We start from the raw sequence: 16,900 nt of genomic DNA, 5'->3' as shown, positions 1-16,900 counted from the left end.
ACACATCTGGAGTCATATCTAAGAACTTTAAGAATTCATCTCAACCCTACACATTACTCTCATTCAGATACTTCATGCAGTTTGTGAAAGGACTCTAATTCTAACAAAAGCTAAACAACGTAAGACATGAATATGCAGGATGACTCTAAAAAAATCCACTAAATTTCCATTATCAAAATAAGTATTTTCACACATTTGAAGAGTCTTCAATCAGATGAACTGCCAGAGTGCTTCTCATTCAAATTTAAATGTACAGCTGAAAGCTACTATGGAACCTGGTCTCTATATAATGCTTAAAGAGTCACAAACTTCAAAGCTAGGAAAAAAATATTGTACTTAATATTCTGAATTTTCACATACATTTTGGATAACTCTGTTCTTGGAATTGTTTAGAAATATCAACACTTCAGAGGGAGGCTATATATAAACTAGTAAGAAAGAAGCACAGTTAATGTTCAGAAAACAGATTATGGTGATTAATGCAAGTTCCCAATCAATGAAAAAATTCTTAAAATACCATCTTTGTGACAGTATACTGCAATTTTGAAGCCTTTGGCATAAATTATTATTTACACTTCATGCACACTGTGCTGATGCACTTTTCAAAAATCACAGTACTATCAAAAACATCTAACAATGTTATGCTTCATTTATTCATGAAGTTCAAAAGCAGTCCAGTCTGTTAGACATGTAGAATCTGTGTACATACAGAAAAGAGCAAGAATTTCCATATGTACTACATGTACACTACTGACCAAGGAACTTAAAATTACACTTGCAGTGCATTTTCAGAGTAAAGGTGCTTAACAAGAATCTACTATTCCCACATTTATGATATGAACTATAAGAACAAAGAGTTACCAACATGAATATATTGGTAAGAAAGCTATTTTAAGAAGGAACATGACTGCATTTAGGATTCTATTTATTTTTAAATGTATTTATGCATACATATTTCTTTCAATTCACGTTGAATATTTCAGCAGAGGTAAAACTCTTGAATATCTTCTTTTTCCAATGAGGTACCATTAACTCCCAGGAAAATAAGAGTGGCAGTCTGCTACATGCACAGAGGCTCTTACTCCAGGGTAAAACAAGGCAATTCAAGGTTGTTTCAGAGTGTGCAGTGGATTTATAATCTCTGCTAGAAAGCTGCATCAAGACATTATGGAGCATTTGCCATGTAGTAACTCGGTACCTGGACATCCAAGTACCCCCCCCACAAACCAGATAATTATGGAAATAGAGATGTGGTAAGAAAAATGTAATCTGGGAAAGAAAAGCATGTCAGACAGGAAAGGCGGTTTCTGTAAGAATTCAAATGTTTAAACATTCCTGGCTAGGGAGAAGAGATTTTTCAGATTATATGAAAAAGTTTGAATTCAAAAATTTAGCATGTAGTTCTACTACAGTAAACTGCTTCAGTACTGAGAATATCTTCAGTTCTTTATGGCTGACAAAGGTGAATTACATCCCAAGTCCTAGCTTTCTAGTAATTATAATACATCAAATAGAGAAGAATGGTGAACTTGGGAAACAGGGTTTGTAAGATCAGATGGAAGGGCTTTGTCCAAAGACTTTGGAGTAAGGAAAAAATAAAGTAGACTTTATTCCAGTCCTGTCTGAAAATACTGAATCTGATCTCTATTAACACTAATTATACATTTCCTAGTCTGGTAAACTGGACTTAGAAGTGAACATAGATGAAATAAGTACTGATCTTACTGCATGTTACACAAGCACAAGTCTGGCAATTCAGAAACTATGTTAAGACGAGGAATTGTGTAAAGTACTATGTAGAAGTTATAAAATCATGTTGTTTATTCAGATATCCTTCATGTAAACACACAGATCAATTTCCAAGTACTTTCAATTCAAGGAAAGAAGGAGTGGAAAGGTGAGAAGAGAAGCAAAACTTCTTTACATAGATTAACACTGACCCATCCAATCAGTTATGGAGCAGCTTGGAACAGCTCCCAAGGCTAAAGCAGCTCCCTTCCCAGTTTTGCTTGTCCAGATGGAAGATGAACACATTTCAGGATTTCAAGCAGTGCTTTGGCTTGGAATCTGATATGTTACTTCACTTTTAGTTTTAAAAACCTGTCAAAACTTATTTACTTATTCCAGATAGTGGTTGATTAAAATGTTTTGAGGATAACAAGATGCACTGTACCGGGAAGGTTGTGGGGGGCAGTCAGGTAAAGGAGGGAGGGAGGGAGGGAGGAAGAGTGTCCTAAACAAAAGGGGAAACAATAAAATGAAAGAAGCTTCAGAATCTCTTGAACCTGAGTCTCCCTTCCTGAGCCTAAACCTGAGCCCTTCCCCCTTCACCCCTTAATTTCCATGCAGCTTTTAGATAGCTGAATTATTTCATCACCTTATAAATCTTGAATCAAAATATGGAAATATGCTATCTTTATTCAGATAGAATTCTAACCGTTTGTTTGCTTGTACCCATGGTTTTTTTTTTAACCACCTCTTAATCTAATGAATTTTTCTCTATTTCATCTTATACTCATTTATCCGTTAGCCTTTAAATTTCAGCACTACTCAAGCACATTACAGTGCTAAGGATATGACACAGTCTTCCAATGGACACCATCAGAAATTCTGTATGTGATCCAGGTACATCTTATTACTCAAAATATGCTACTTGTTTTCCAGCATTTGAGGCTAATGCCATCCTATGAATTAATACAACAGAAATGCAACAGATGCCTCCATTAAACTTAATGTCAGTCCTGTGATCTCTTTGTTGAAGGTCTCTGGTTCAGTCACCCTTTGTAGTCTTTTCTGCCACAGATCTGCATCAGGTATTTATTAAAATAAATACTAATAGTTTTAAATTAGTATGCATTGCAAGAAGTATTCTTTGAAAATCTGAAGAACTGAAGAATAATACAGGAGCACTGGAGGACTAAAACTCCATGGTTTAAAAAACGTACTAAAGAAATTAATTTGCTTTGTTCTTTACTTATCAGGGTCACCAAGAGAGGCTGTAATATAATAAAATAGCACACAGTGATGATAGGAGACACTGCTTTATCCTCAAGGGAATTTCTTTTGCAGTTGTCCTCCGAGTTTAATCTTACTTCTGTGGCATCTCTTACTATTCTTACTAGCCCAGAACCAGGGTAAAGCTGAATAAGCTATCAGTGGAAAGAATTAAAAAGTACACCATAAACTGAATTTGTGCACTAATAAAAAGAATGCTGAAAGAAATGTATAATCTGGTTTTTTCACATTTTACAATATTGTTAGATTTTTAAGTTACACCACCTATTTAGTGAAATAATGCTCAGCGAAATACCAGTTGCAAGCAGAAGTCAGAGGCAATTTAACAACTCATATAAGGTTTCCTCCCAGGCAGAGAAGAAAACAATAGCAGAAGAGCTTAGGTTTGTATGGACAAGACTAAGATTTTTTAAGCTTTTCTAGTTCTGTAAGGGCTATAGAAGCTAAAAATATCTTTTTTTACCCCATCTGTCCTAGACTTCCTTTGTGCTACCAACTTATTTGCTTAGTTTTGATTCAGAGATTCAGACCATGTTTTTTCTCAGGTGTAAAATTGGAAAATATTTACTCAAGAAGATTTCAACTTACCTGATGAAGATCACTGCCTAAAACGTATTCCTGGAAGTAACCTGGTGCAGCAGATGATGCTCTAATTGCTTGCCACAGCTTATACTGACAGCCTCCAATATAATGGGACTTAACGCCAGGAAAGTGGTTGTAGTTTCTAAACACGAATGCTTTCAGTGGTGTTCCTCTGTTTACAATGGTGCTTACTGCAGCTACCTAGTAAAGGAGGAAGGAAAAAATGAGTTATATATAATGATAATAACCATAATATGAGAATGAAAGCATCCTACTATATGAAATTCAATGTATACATTAATGTACCTCTGGAATCTTACGAGGTTCACAATTTATTTACATTTTTTAATGTCTAGCTAAATTTTAAAAAGTGAAAGTAAAACACAAACAAGAGACCCAAATCCCTAAAGAAAATGCTATTTTTAACCTGCAATTAATTGTTTCCACTAGCTATTCTGTTTCTACTAATATCTATGATATTTAAACAAAATGCAGGTGTCAACTATATGATTTTAAAATAATTTTCCTTTTGAAATAGTATTTCATTCACAGAAGTCTGTAACCAGCAATACAACACTGCCTTGAATATGAATGTCACAACTGTCAATCAATTTCTTTCTCCAAGAAAATGATTACTTTATATTGCAACCAGAGTTAAAGAATTGTAGTAAGAATCTCTCCTGCACAAGAATCAGTCTTTCAAGGTTTTTTTGTAAGGACACTAAATGTCAGAAACAAAAATCACATATGTTCATCTAAGTGAAAAGCCAAAATGGTATTTCCATGAAAAAACCCCAACTATGACAACAAAAAGAATGTATCTTACAGATCTAATCACAAGGAGAAAGTACATGTAGTTACAGATGAGCGTTAGAATGTGCAAGACCTTTAGAGGTGATGCAGCCAATCTGGCTGGCACTGTCAGAACAACACTCTTCAGCAGCCAAGTGGGTGCTCAATTCTACCTTGTTTACTGTTTTACAGAGTGGGGCGTTTTCATGAAACGTTACTCAACAGCATAGCTGATATATCACTGTATGCATTTTCAATCTTCAGCTACTTAATTTAAATAATTTTATTCACTGTAAATTCATCCTTATAGAAAACAAAAGCATAACTTCTACATTACAATGCAAAAGCAAAAAACTGCCTGATTCACACTCCACCATTTGATGGAGGAAGTTCCCTGTTTTTCTTAAAAGGAGGGTTTAGTTCTAAGCACTACCAGAAGCAGTAAGAAAAAAGCTTCACAAAATATAACAGAAAACTTATTAAAAAGATGCTTTTCATTTTTAGCACTCCACAATGCAATCTATGTTGTAAAGTGCTCAGCACCTTCTGGAAAAACCCATCTTGTCAGGAATTTAGCAGCAGCAGAGCACAGAACTGTGTGTTTTATTTTGATTTTGCTGTGCCTTGTAAAGAGTGCCACCACTGACAGCACTATAAAGAGATTAGTGGGAACAGCTAGTTTCAGCTCTATTTATATTCACATTTTATTACTGAAGAACATGGAAGGAAGCCAAAGATCCTGGTTCAAAGATAACTTTCAAGTCAACACAAGATAGCTTCTCTCTCAGAAAGCAACATACCACACCAGCCTTTTCATGTCCTTGTTTTAGACACGGACTAGGAACGCAGTCAGTAAGGCACACGTTTCTATGTTTAGAAAAATGTGAATATCTTCCATTTAACAGTAAAGCATTGAATATAGTGCTATGACACCAAAACACCTGTTAATTACAGATTGTTCTGAAATATATCCTATTATATTTCTCTTCTTTCTTCACACCCTATCCTTCACCAAAAATAAAATACCCATGCTTTCTCATCTTTCGCTCTCATGCTGCTGTATGGAACACCCCTCCTATGACTTAGTGCCTTTTCTATCATATCAGGAAGAGATCTTGGGGCCCTAGAATGTGAATGGAGAAAACCTGGTACTCCAAACAAAGTGAGAAGAAACTCTGCCCCCTTCAACACAGTAACACAGATAACAGCTGACGTGACAGAATCTCCAGACACTAGAATTCTTACATGAAAAAAACAAGCCGAGCACAACCCCAAAATGTTGACCCAGTATTTTCTATGCTTACAAGTTTTTTAACATCTCTGCAATATATTCCATCTAGGAGTAATAAGAATATCAGAAATTGCTGCCAAAATTTAAGAACCTAAATAATTTTTATCCTTTAAAAGCATGGGTTATCACATATAGCAGCCTGAAGAACACTTCAACATTCCTGCTGTCTATCCGATGTTCTTCAAGGTACAGAATTTACTGAGAACTCTTAAGAGTACTTGTGAAATATACAATTAGTATTTACCTTAGAAAACTGTACTTACCTTCGGACATTTGGACTTTCTTGCAGTTTCAATCATAAGATTTGAGCCCATTTTTTCTCTAAAAAAAGTGTAAAAAATTGAAAATGCTTCATCAATTTAGCATGAACAAGACATACATTTTTATCATCCTTATTTCTGAGACCTTTGCATTTAAAAGAAGCAATGTTTGTATTTCAAACAATTGACTTCAATGGACCGACACTTCAAACCTTCTAGTCTGTTGAAAATAAGTCTGAAGAGTGACTGAAGAGGTCTTGATTCAAATTACTCAGTTCACATACTTAACCATAAATCATTATGATTACTCAACTACATAGTTAGACAAAATACTTTGCCACATTTAGGAATCAAAAAGTCAACATCCTTATTAAGTGGTTCTACAGTAATGAAAAATTACTCTTCTGTAGTTACAGAAACAAAAGCTACAGAGAGAAAGATGTCATTCCATATGATTTAGAAGAAAGTTAAAACATCTACATGTAGTCTTCCAAAACAGTAATCTAATATGCATTTACCATTCCTTTCTGAAGTAATATTTTTTCACATGAATACATTTTCATAAATCACACGAATGGTCAGCACTGTAATTTCTCATCATATCAGGGTCAGTATTCCCTTCTGCCCAGTAGAGGAGACTGGAGCAAATTACCACACTAGCCAGTGATCTTACCTCACCATCTACTTCAACTTTGATTTGCTTACAATAAAGGTAAAAAACTCCTACAGAGTGGGTGATCACCAATAATGATTCCAAACCGGCTTTCCTTTAAATCAGCAAGCTGTCTTCCTCCCCTAGAAGACAGCCCACCCAAACACTAGTGCTGCACCTGTCTTATTTTGCAATTACGGTTTTCCATACTGCCACACTTCTATAGTAAAGATATTCCATGTGCTGTTATTACGAGATCATCCATCTACAGCTCGCACCCATGACAAGAGGGAGTAGCACTTCCCCTGTTAAAAACAACATATTAATCGACCTACTCAGGTCAGAAGACAAAAGAAGCTTTACAGGCTACCATAGCAGCAATCCTCCATGCAGACAGTATGTGCAATTAAGACAATTTGCTGCTTTGTGCTTGAAGGATGGCTGCATACATGTCCTTGACAGGGAGGAGGGAAGGGAGACAGGTTCCAGTCCTACGATGGAAGACTCCTGCTGACACAATTCTTGTACCTGTAACAGTTTTGTTTTTGCTTTGATTCTAGTCTCAGAATCATCAGCCAGAAGGGGAAGAGTGACATCTGCACTCATTAACTGATTACAGAAGGAGATGAAGGCACACAGAACCATGAAGTAGGAAGAAAAGAAATGGGACTGACAGAGGTGAGATATCAAAGACATCTACTGATTTGCATCACTTTCATCTATTTCTGAAATGTCTGTATTAAGTATTTTTCCCAAACCCCGGATGCTAAGATTAAAAAAATGCATAAGCAATATCCTCTGCTTAATTATAGGAACCGTCAAACTGAATAACTATCTCATCACATCCTCTTTTTTATGAAGGCCAGAAACTGATACTCCATACTTTGGAACTCCAAAGGATTTCCAAAGAAATCCTTTCAACTACTGTGCAACTTCAGACATTACAGTCTAAGGACAAAAGTTTATTATCAACTCCACATTTAGTGGAGTTTAGTTTAGTTCTGTTGCTACCATTAATACCGTAACTGCATATTAAATAAATGTATTTGTCTCACTGTTTAATTTTGTTTTATGAAGTCACAGCAGAAGTAAATCCACAGTTTATTCACGTATTGTGTTAAAAAATAAAACCTTCTAATTTTATTGAATAGACCCCTGTTATCAAAGAAAAGAAGAAACTGGTAATTCTCGAGATGCCTTACTATCTCAAATTACCACTTTAACTCATTTGCTTTCGTTAATGATAAAGACTCTTAATGTGTGTTGTCTTTAGGCCACTGTTTACTTTTTTCCCAATCTTGCAACAGAAATATTCTCTAAAATGGGGAAACAAGGACTGTAAATAATATTTTAAATGAAACTGTATTGTAAATTAATATAATGGCATTATAGTATTTTATGTATTTTCAATCCAAACTGTCACACACTGAATCATCTTGTCTGACCACAAGCATGCAGATGTTTCAATAAACCGTCTGTGACAACCTAAACACTTTTGATATTAAAGTTACTTTAAATCCTGTAAGCATTTTACATTTTTCCACTCATCGGTTATTATGCCATCCTATTTCTCCGTTTATCTACTTTGTTTGTGTCTGTCTGTGACCTATGTCCGCTAGACATGACCTACTTAAACAACGAGTCTCTTTCACAAACACTGCTCTTTCATTGCTTCAAGTCACTAATATTGCAACACTTATTTCAACAATGCTATGAAGAACATATTATCAACCATATCCTGGAAGAAACATTCTAATGGGCTACAGCAGTGATGTAAATATTCTGGAGAAAGAGCACTCAATGCAAAAGGCAAAATTGTAACTTTCACCCTGTTCCAACAGCAACAGTAGTACCAGAAAACTATGACATCTTTACCAAACCTACAGAAAAGACTTTGATACCATGTGCTGGTACGGAATGCGTTACCCATCTAGTGACTAGAGAGCAGTGTCAATTTATATTTCACTCTGCAAAACAAATACTGAAGTATTATTACTTGTATTCCCAAACACATGCATTATCCATTTTCCTACCAAGAGAGAACATGTAATTTTTATCCTACACTTCATGCAGTGACTGATTGCTTCTCAAGACTATAAATTCCCAACATGAGATTTTAGCTACCTTGTGAGAACCCCTAGCTGCTCACCAAATTTCTCCGGTAGTTTCTTAAGACAGCATGCAAGAAGAAAATTGTGTATGTCAACAACAGTCAAAAGAAAACAGAGAAGTTGGAACTAAAAGCCAGGTTCTTACAAATGCAAATCAATATAGCATTACATATACTGATAAGTTGTAAGTAAAATCTTCTGCATAATGTAAATCATTAAAACCAGTCCTCAAATTGCTACTCCAATTCCTAAAGTACTCTGAATGAAATGTCAGTTAACCAAAATTAGTTGTCATTTTCTGAAATGCAATTTTTAATATACCCCATGAATGCAGGGAACATTAGACTGATGAAACATCAACTTAATTATTCTCAGCAAGAATACCTTCTGACAGAAAATACCACCACTGATATTGTGGTAGGATAAACACGCATTACACGTCTGTACACTGTCAATGGATTGTCTTTATTTCAAGCAAGGCTGACAAGTTGCCATTTAAACTACAAAAACACACGCAGCACAAGCAATGCTTTTAAATTCCAAACAAAGCATACAGCAGTTTCCCCATGCTATAACAATGTAAGACCTGACCTTCAATAGTGCTGTAGAGATACTATATAACCTTATAATTCCCTTCTCAGCTCCAGGCCCGCACACCACAGGGAAGCCTCTAGGAATCCCTTCAACAAAATGCTGTGCAGGCATAGCATCTCCCTTCAACACTGCAGGTGACCAAAAAGTCATTTTTGATCAGCACATTGAATTTTTAATTTACTCCATGGATAATATATTAATTGCCTGCTTAAGTTTATTGCACAGGAGTAGAGTTCTTTACCTCCTTTATGTGCTACATGTAGCTGCAGAAAAACAATAGTATTTAATTGAAGCCAAGTAAAATACTTTCACATTTGGTTAATGTGATTTTCACAAGACTTCATTTAATTGAGTGGGGAATGAAATGAGGGAAGACAGAGAAAAATCGAATTTCTAAAAAAAGACCTTTAGATACCTGAGAAGAAAAGCTAATGATATTAATTTGATGATAAATGTATTTATTTCTAAAAAATTTCTAAAAATATGCAAGAGCACAAGGAAGCACTGCTTAGAAGCTTCTCCCTCCACTTCATCAAAGAAGTAAGATGCTTAAAATTCGGACACTACTGGTATTCCCACTGTTTTGTCATAAAAACTCTTTTAATCCCATGAAACACAGTAATTGCATTCCCAAAGGAACTTGTTATTACTTATCAGAAGGAACTTTTTACCATTTTATATTGTCTCTCAGAAAAGATTGTTCAGTTCTTTCAGTGGCAGGGTCAGCTTATGCTCGTTGAGAAGATATGACATTAGTTTGCTAAAAATTATAAACAACTGAACTATCAATACAAATACAGATTAATAAATTTAAGAAATAAAACCTGTAATATAATAGTTCTTTCTAGTGGCTTTTCCTGAACAGCCATCAATGCAAGTGAATACACTTCACAGGCAGCTCTGACATTGTGGATAATTTTTCACTGCAACCCTTACAGCTTATTTATTTCCCTTCCAAAGAAAGTGGCAATGGACAAAGCCCTCCAATACAGCAGCAAACATTAAAAATCCCAACTACAGCACATTATTTCATTTCTCACCAATCTCCTTTACTGAAAAGGGCACAGCAGGTGGTTAGTAAAATTTGTAGCAAATCTGTAATGAGTGAGATCAAGCAGAGCTGGCAAGCACACAGGAATATAATCAGAAATCAGTGCAGTAAAGCTTACTTTATTCCCCAGAAACATAAATCATTACATTAAAAGCTTCCAGCACCTTGGTAAATACGAAAACAGCTATTTCATAAGAATGAGAGCATATGGTAATCCTTTCCAATTGTTTCAAGAATCTGCACACCAGTGAAGCAAGAACAAAACCAAATGCACTCAGTCATTGCACTAATCATTTTTCATCTCATTATCTTTTACTTACTTGAGCATTTTTTCCCATATATCACTGTCATAAAAGGCGTGGTTCCAGCCCATTTTGACGGTTCCAACAATGACATTCTGCTTAAAAACATCTGATCCTAACTTATGGTACAGTTCTTCACAATCATCCAGGGGGATATGGAACAACCCCAACATGAAAGCTAATATAGCTCCTGAAAAAAACAAATATTTTGCAATATTACAAAACGTATCCTGGAGTAAGATTACAAAGATGAATTACCAGTTAATGTAGTTCATAGGTTAACAGAATATCTGTCTTGAAACAGCAAGACCAATTGACATTTCTTTCATTAAATTCCTGCTCAGAGATCACAAACCACATTTTAAAAGAACGTACACGGGATAGAAAAAGTCTGTTTTCAAAAAAAGAAAAATGAGAAGTTAAAACATTGGATTATTTCATTCTGCAGATTACAACAAGTATATGGCAGAAAGCAAATGAAATCCACTACTTTACTTGGAAAGAAATGAGTAAGAGAAATCTATGTTGTGGTACTAAAAATTTATTTGGAGCATTATTTGCTACCATGCAAACTCTTAAGTCAATAGAAAAATATTATAGGAAAATTCTGAAAAAATAAAGGAGATTCCAGTAGTTTGGATTACATTTGGTTGCAACCATTTATAATTAGTTTCAGACATGCTGCCATCTAGTGTGTCCCTAACAAAAATTACGACCTGCCCTTGCAGGAACAAAATAACAGCACTCAAAAAGCATTGCTGCGAAATACCATTAAAAGGACTGTGGAAAAATACAATTAATGCATTACTACAATTCTCAGATACATTAAATCAAAAGAGACACACAAAACCTTTAATTCTAGTTGTGCCATACAGTGACAACATGTAATTAAGCATTAGAAAGAATTAGACACATGATTTTTTCAATCTGGAAATAAATGTGATAGGCTTGAATAAAGGTAATTTTAAAAGGTGCCAATTTTTGAAATAGAGTAAAAATACAATGCATGTGCAGAACAAAACTACTTGCAGGAAGTTACAGAGGGCTTTAAAATAAACATGACTTCCAAGCCCTCTTTCACTCTCACAGTGCCCACCAACTGTGATAGCTGAGCATTAATGTATTGATGGTCTCAGTTTCTTAAAAGGCAGCACACGTTCTTAAGGCAACCTGGGCCTACTTGACACAAAGTTCCATCCTACTTGACACAAAGTTTCATCAAGAGAAACTATTTCAATTGCCAAATCACCAGATGCCCGAATTCAATGCAGACTTAACACCTAGCAGCAGAGAAACACCATTTTCCTGAGTCATGCAAATCCTCTGCCATTCTCTTCCTCTAAACTCCAGCACCAGTTCTACACTATCATACATTTGCTATTTTGGTGAGCAGATTCAAAGTATGCAGAGCCTGTTACAGCATCATTTGCAGTGATCTTTCTCTGTGACTGCCTGCTTTTACACCCTCTGACCTCCAATGAAGAGAAGCACGGGGAAGATAACAACAAAGACGATGCTGAATTCACAGCAAGGGCATTTCCAAAGTTCAAAGGCAAAACAGCTGAACAATAGTAAGAAATACAAAAACTGCAGCAGAAAAGACAAGTGCAGCACACAAGAGGCATCCTTCCTATCATTTGATCCATCACTCTTGTAAAGCATAATTCTTTCAACTGCAAGACTATTGGTATATGTATGTCAACACAAACAGAACTGCCAGCAGTGCTGGCAGACATGCACAGCCTCACCCAGCCATGTCTTTCCATTTATTATTGCAAACTGGACAACTGCAGACAAAAGCTTAATTGCGTAAACAAAATTTAAAAGAATATGCTAAGTACTTACTAGCAGTCGTAAATCCCAAACTTTGAGGAAGAATTAAAAACCAAGTTAGTTCTAGTGACAGTAGTGGGAGTAAATGAAGAACACGAGGCCTCTCTATCCAAGGTAAAACACCTTTATTCATTGAAGACAACACTGGAGAAGTATTTTTCAGGGAAACCATCTTCCAAAGAAACAACCACTTACTGCTAAACTAACTTATAAAGGATCTATTTGGAATACTATTAAAAATGTAAAGCAGGGAACTATATTGTGGCTAAAAACAAATTCTCTTGGGGAGACCTAAACACTCTCCTCCACTATTTTGAGTCTATTAAGCAAATCTCTTGAAACACATCTTCACACTTCACACATCTACTCAGGGTGATCTGTGTTTAATATAGTTTCTGACTGAATATGACAAATTGAAGAATGTGGGTTTCTAAAGGAAACTGAGCTAGTAAACTACAGCAAACCTCCTATGTTAGGAAACATACTTGTGCTGCTACTGGTCTGACAATTTCTGAAGGAGATTAGTGTCTTTAAAGGAGAAACACTTATGCTTTGGAGTTTCCTGCTTTCTAGGGAGGAGTAACTTATCACTGAGTCACAAGTGTAAATAAGTCTGGGTGGGACCTGTAGACATCATCTAGTCCAACCTCCTGTTCCAGCAGGTATAATTAGAATAGGTTACTCAGGACTTGTTCAGCCAAATTCTAAATATCTCCATGGACAGAGATTACAAAACCTGAACAGGCAGCTCCTTCCAGTGTCTGACCACCCCTGCAAGAAAAACATGATCCTGTACCTAATCATAACTTCCCATACTCCAGCTTGTCTGCTGGCTTTTCTCCTACCACTGTACACCTTACAAAATTATTCTAGATCCATCTTCTCTTTATTTTCCCATCAGCTGAACCAGGATAAAGGCCCACCCTTAGCCTTCTCAAGGACAAATAAACCCAGTTTTTGCACTTTCTCCTTTACATGTGATGAGCTCCAGCACCCAAGTTCTCTTCCAGATGCACCCAGTACAAAAGATTAAGGGTTTATAGAGGAGCCCATAACAAGACATTTGTGGCCACACAGAGACATTTCAATTGTTAGGTACGTTCTTGTCCATGCAAGCCAATGTGGTCAGCTTTCTTTGCTCTAGAGCACACTGATGATTCATGTCCAACTTGCTCCAAACAAGACCAGGTCCTTTCCTGCAAAGCTGGTTTCTAGGCTGTCAGCCTACCTCAGACAGAGGGCTTTGTATTTGGCTTTACTGAATCTGCCAAGCCATTTCTCCAGCCTGTACAGACCAATACAAAGGGAGGGCACCACAGCATTGACCACTTCCTCTAATTTAGATCGTTCAAGATCTTGCTACAGGCACATTCTGTCCTTGTGGCAGGTAATTAATAAAGATGAAACATTGCTGTTAACTTAATAAAGGAAATACAACTGACTCAGCATCAGTTCTTGAGGGCTATTACCTTAGTAGTCTGTAAAGCTCCATAAATACCTAAGATAACTGTTTCTATGTGCAAATTAAAGATTTCACATAAATTGAAAAAAATGACAAATCTGTTTAAAGCCAAAAGTTTGTCATGAACTGCCCAAAGTTCTTACTCAGAAGCAAAAAGAAAGACTCTAGAAATCACAACTGTATTTTCCCAGCTTACACTCTAAGTCAGAAACTGCAAAATCTATATTTGTTCTCAGATGTTCTTTTACTACACTGATAGCAAAACTCCAACTTGTGACTTAATAATTACCTGTGCTTACGCCACAGATGTAGTCAAAAAGCTGATGAACCGGCTTTCCAGTTAATTCTTCTAGTTTCCGTAGAGTTTGAAGTGCAACTAAACCCCTGAAACACAAAATTTCTCTTCACATCCAATGGCAGTCTTACCTTACATAGCTCTAATAATTTTTCAATCACCTTTGCTTCATTATAACTAATTATAATTGAATAACTGCAACAGTAAGAATCCTGAATATTTCAGGAAATAAAAGAGCAGCAGAACACAGTTAAAACAGAATTATGAATACTAAATATGAATGACATACTCAGGCATATCAAAAATAGTATTCAACAGCTACAGCCATATTGTTTTACAGCAAAGGCTTGGGGGGGTGATCAACTTCCGTGGATGTAGACTAAGGATAGATTTTAGTTGCATTCCCACTACACAGCACTTAAATTTTGGTCTTAACAAGGCTATATAATGCCCCTTGGGGCATAGTATTTTTCAGTATGAGATTTGCTTGGCCTCAATTCAATGTATCTGAAATAATGGGAGTGATGAATTAGAGACCATCAGATTTATGTTTCTCTATCACAAAACCGTATCTGGAGTACAGCGGTGTGAACTCTGTTGGGATAGAGCGAGATAACTGCGTGTAGCAAAATGAGCACCAAACCAAACACCATTCAAGCAGAAATGCATAGAAAAACAGCACCCATCCCTTAGATAGTCAAATGTGACAGAAATGTAACTCATAAATTGCCTCTTTGGGCATTTATCTATCAAAGAGAGACTGAAATTTTACTTCTAGTTGCAGTATGAAGAAGGTTACAAGTATGTAAAACCCCAGAAGCTTTACCTTGTTCCCCCTCCATCGATGGTGAGGATTCGAATTCCCCAGCCTTTCACAGGGTCTGTATAGCCAATCAGAGCTAAAGTTTCTCTAACAGCAGCCTGAAGACTTTCATCATTAGCCTGTCTCAGTCGCAACAGGCATGGGATTAATTTTTCCTATTGATAAATACAAGGATATTTAATTCTAACCATATGTTTAAACCAAAAGAATCCATTCTTAAATTTACTAGCATGGCATTAAAGCACAGAAGTAATATACTAGTTAAACTTGGAAGAAAACGTCTTCAAATCTGTATTTATCCATGTCTTTCTCTAACACGGGAAAGAAAGGATGTCAATATTATGCTGTACACACCTCATTGCTATAGTAACTACCTATCAGAATGAAACAATCAAGATGATATGTAAATATTTTTAATAGCTAGGAAAGGTACATTTACCAGTTTTGTTTTATTGACTTAGTATCATATCAGCCAAGCGTGGCCTCGAGTATGAGGCACACCAAGTACAGGCAAAACCCCAGATTTGCTTAGTAAGTACTGCACTGCTTCAAAACAAGAAATGCCTTCTAAGTACACTAACACCAAAACAAAATTTAAAATGCTTTCCCACACAGAGTACTTTTAAATGGATATTACCAAAAAGATACACAGCGTTACAATCAAAATGGAAGTAGTGAATACACTCTTTCATAATAAAGTAATTCACACATATTTATGTGAATGCCTGACCTGTACCCTGCCCAGATGATTCATTTGGCCTGCACTCCATTCCCAAAGGCTACTTCTTCCAGAAATTCTACAGTCTGTGTCACAGGTTTGTCACATCTTGTGGGAAAAGGCACAAGGTTGACAAATGCTGTGATTTAGCTAGTACTTCTGGAATAGTCTACCACCCACCTACTGCCCTCTCAATGCAGGGAAGAAAACAAGTAGGCCTAGATTACATTAACTTATTTGATTGTTCTCTTGCCACCTCTCTTCGAAGAAAGCATGTAAACAAGCATAGAAAGTACTGTGCATTTACAGATCAACTGTACAGCACATTCCCATCTGGTCAACTGCCACATGGGACACAGTGTACGACCTTTATCCACCACTGGAAAAAGCTATACTACCTATCCACATGACCATGCCGTATGCTTCTAAATTAAACACTGCAATCTTAAGAGCCTTTAGCTAAACTCACAGGAGCTTGAATATGAATCTGCTTGAACAAGCTAAAAAGTTATAAAAAGAGACACTCAAACTACAATCCTTGCAAACAGGAAATATGACTAGTCCACAAAAACACAGAAGGAGATTTTATGTAGATCAGTATCAATCATCTGTCAGATTGATTTTTAAGTAAGCATAAAAACTATTTGCACCTTAATTGCAACTCCTCTGCTCTCTGGAAATTCTAGAAGATGATAGGTCAGTTCTTCAACCCTGTTGATGCAGACTTTTGGATTAGGGGATCTCCGCAGGGCTTGAACTAAAGCTCGAGTCCTGTTATCAATACTCACTCTTGCAATGATCTAAAGAAGACAAACAGACAACATAAAACTACTCTGAGAAATGTGTAAAATTTGTCAAGACTAATTTCAAAGTGTTATTTTAAGATTTCTCAGAAGCCATGAACAGCATGTTGTACTAGAGATCTCCTCCAGGTTCCAAGTAAGCACTGCTTAAATTGTCAACAAAAACCTTTTGATTCTTTATTTAGTAGAAAACAAAATACAATTTACAGCAGGAATACACCAAACAAACGGGTCAATATATATTCAGATGGACTTTCAGGGCAACTCTCTGTATTTAAACTATTAACAAACCATAAACTGCAAAATTATGACAACT

The 16,900-nt window shown here is 36.1% G+C and overlaps 1 protein-coding gene and 1 long non-coding RNA gene across 5 annotated transcripts in view; one reads left to right on the top strand and one right to left on the bottom strand.

Annotated features, from left to right (window-relative positions):
- The window catches only part of LOC119708387, a 46,405-nt gene extending 38,323 nt beyond the window's left edge, over positions 1-8,082 (top strand). The window contains exon 2 of the long non-coding RNA XR_005259066.1: positions 7,153-8,082. This is a non-coding gene — a long non-coding RNA (uncharacterized LOC119708387). The remainder of the gene's footprint in view (positions 1-7,152) is intronic.
- Positions 1-16,900, bottom strand: part of PNPLA8 (patatin like phospholipase domain containing 8) — a 35,218-nt gene that overhangs the window by 14,851 nt on the left and 3,467 nt on the right. For all 4 annotated transcript variants that reach the window (XM_038154781.1, XM_038154778.1, XM_038154779.1 and 1 more), the window contains exons 3-8: positions 16,432-16,581; positions 15,067-15,218; positions 14,235-14,329; positions 10,669-10,840; positions 5,944-6,001; positions 3,604-3,798 (exon numbers count right to left, since the gene is read on the bottom strand). In XM_038154781.1, coding sequence (XP_038010709.1) covers positions 3,604-3,798; positions 5,944-6,001; positions 10,669-10,840; positions 14,235-14,329; positions 15,067-15,218; positions 16,432-16,581 — 822 coding nt within the window. The remainder of the gene's footprint in view (positions 1-3,603; positions 3,799-5,943; positions 6,002-10,668; positions 10,841-14,234; positions 14,330-15,066; positions 15,219-16,431; positions 16,582-16,900) is intronic.

This window comes from Motacilla alba, chromosome 1A (genome assembly GCF_015832195.1).
Source record: "Motacilla alba alba isolate MOTALB_02 chromosome 1A, Motacilla_alba_V1.0_pri, whole genome shotgun sequence".
In the NCBI taxonomy this organism is placed as follows: domain Eukaryota; kingdom Metazoa; phylum Chordata; class Aves; order Passeriformes; family Motacillidae; genus Motacilla; species Motacilla alba.
The sequence above is the reverse complement of the archived record's forward strand: the minus strand, read 5'-3'. Positions and strand labels throughout refer to the sequence as shown.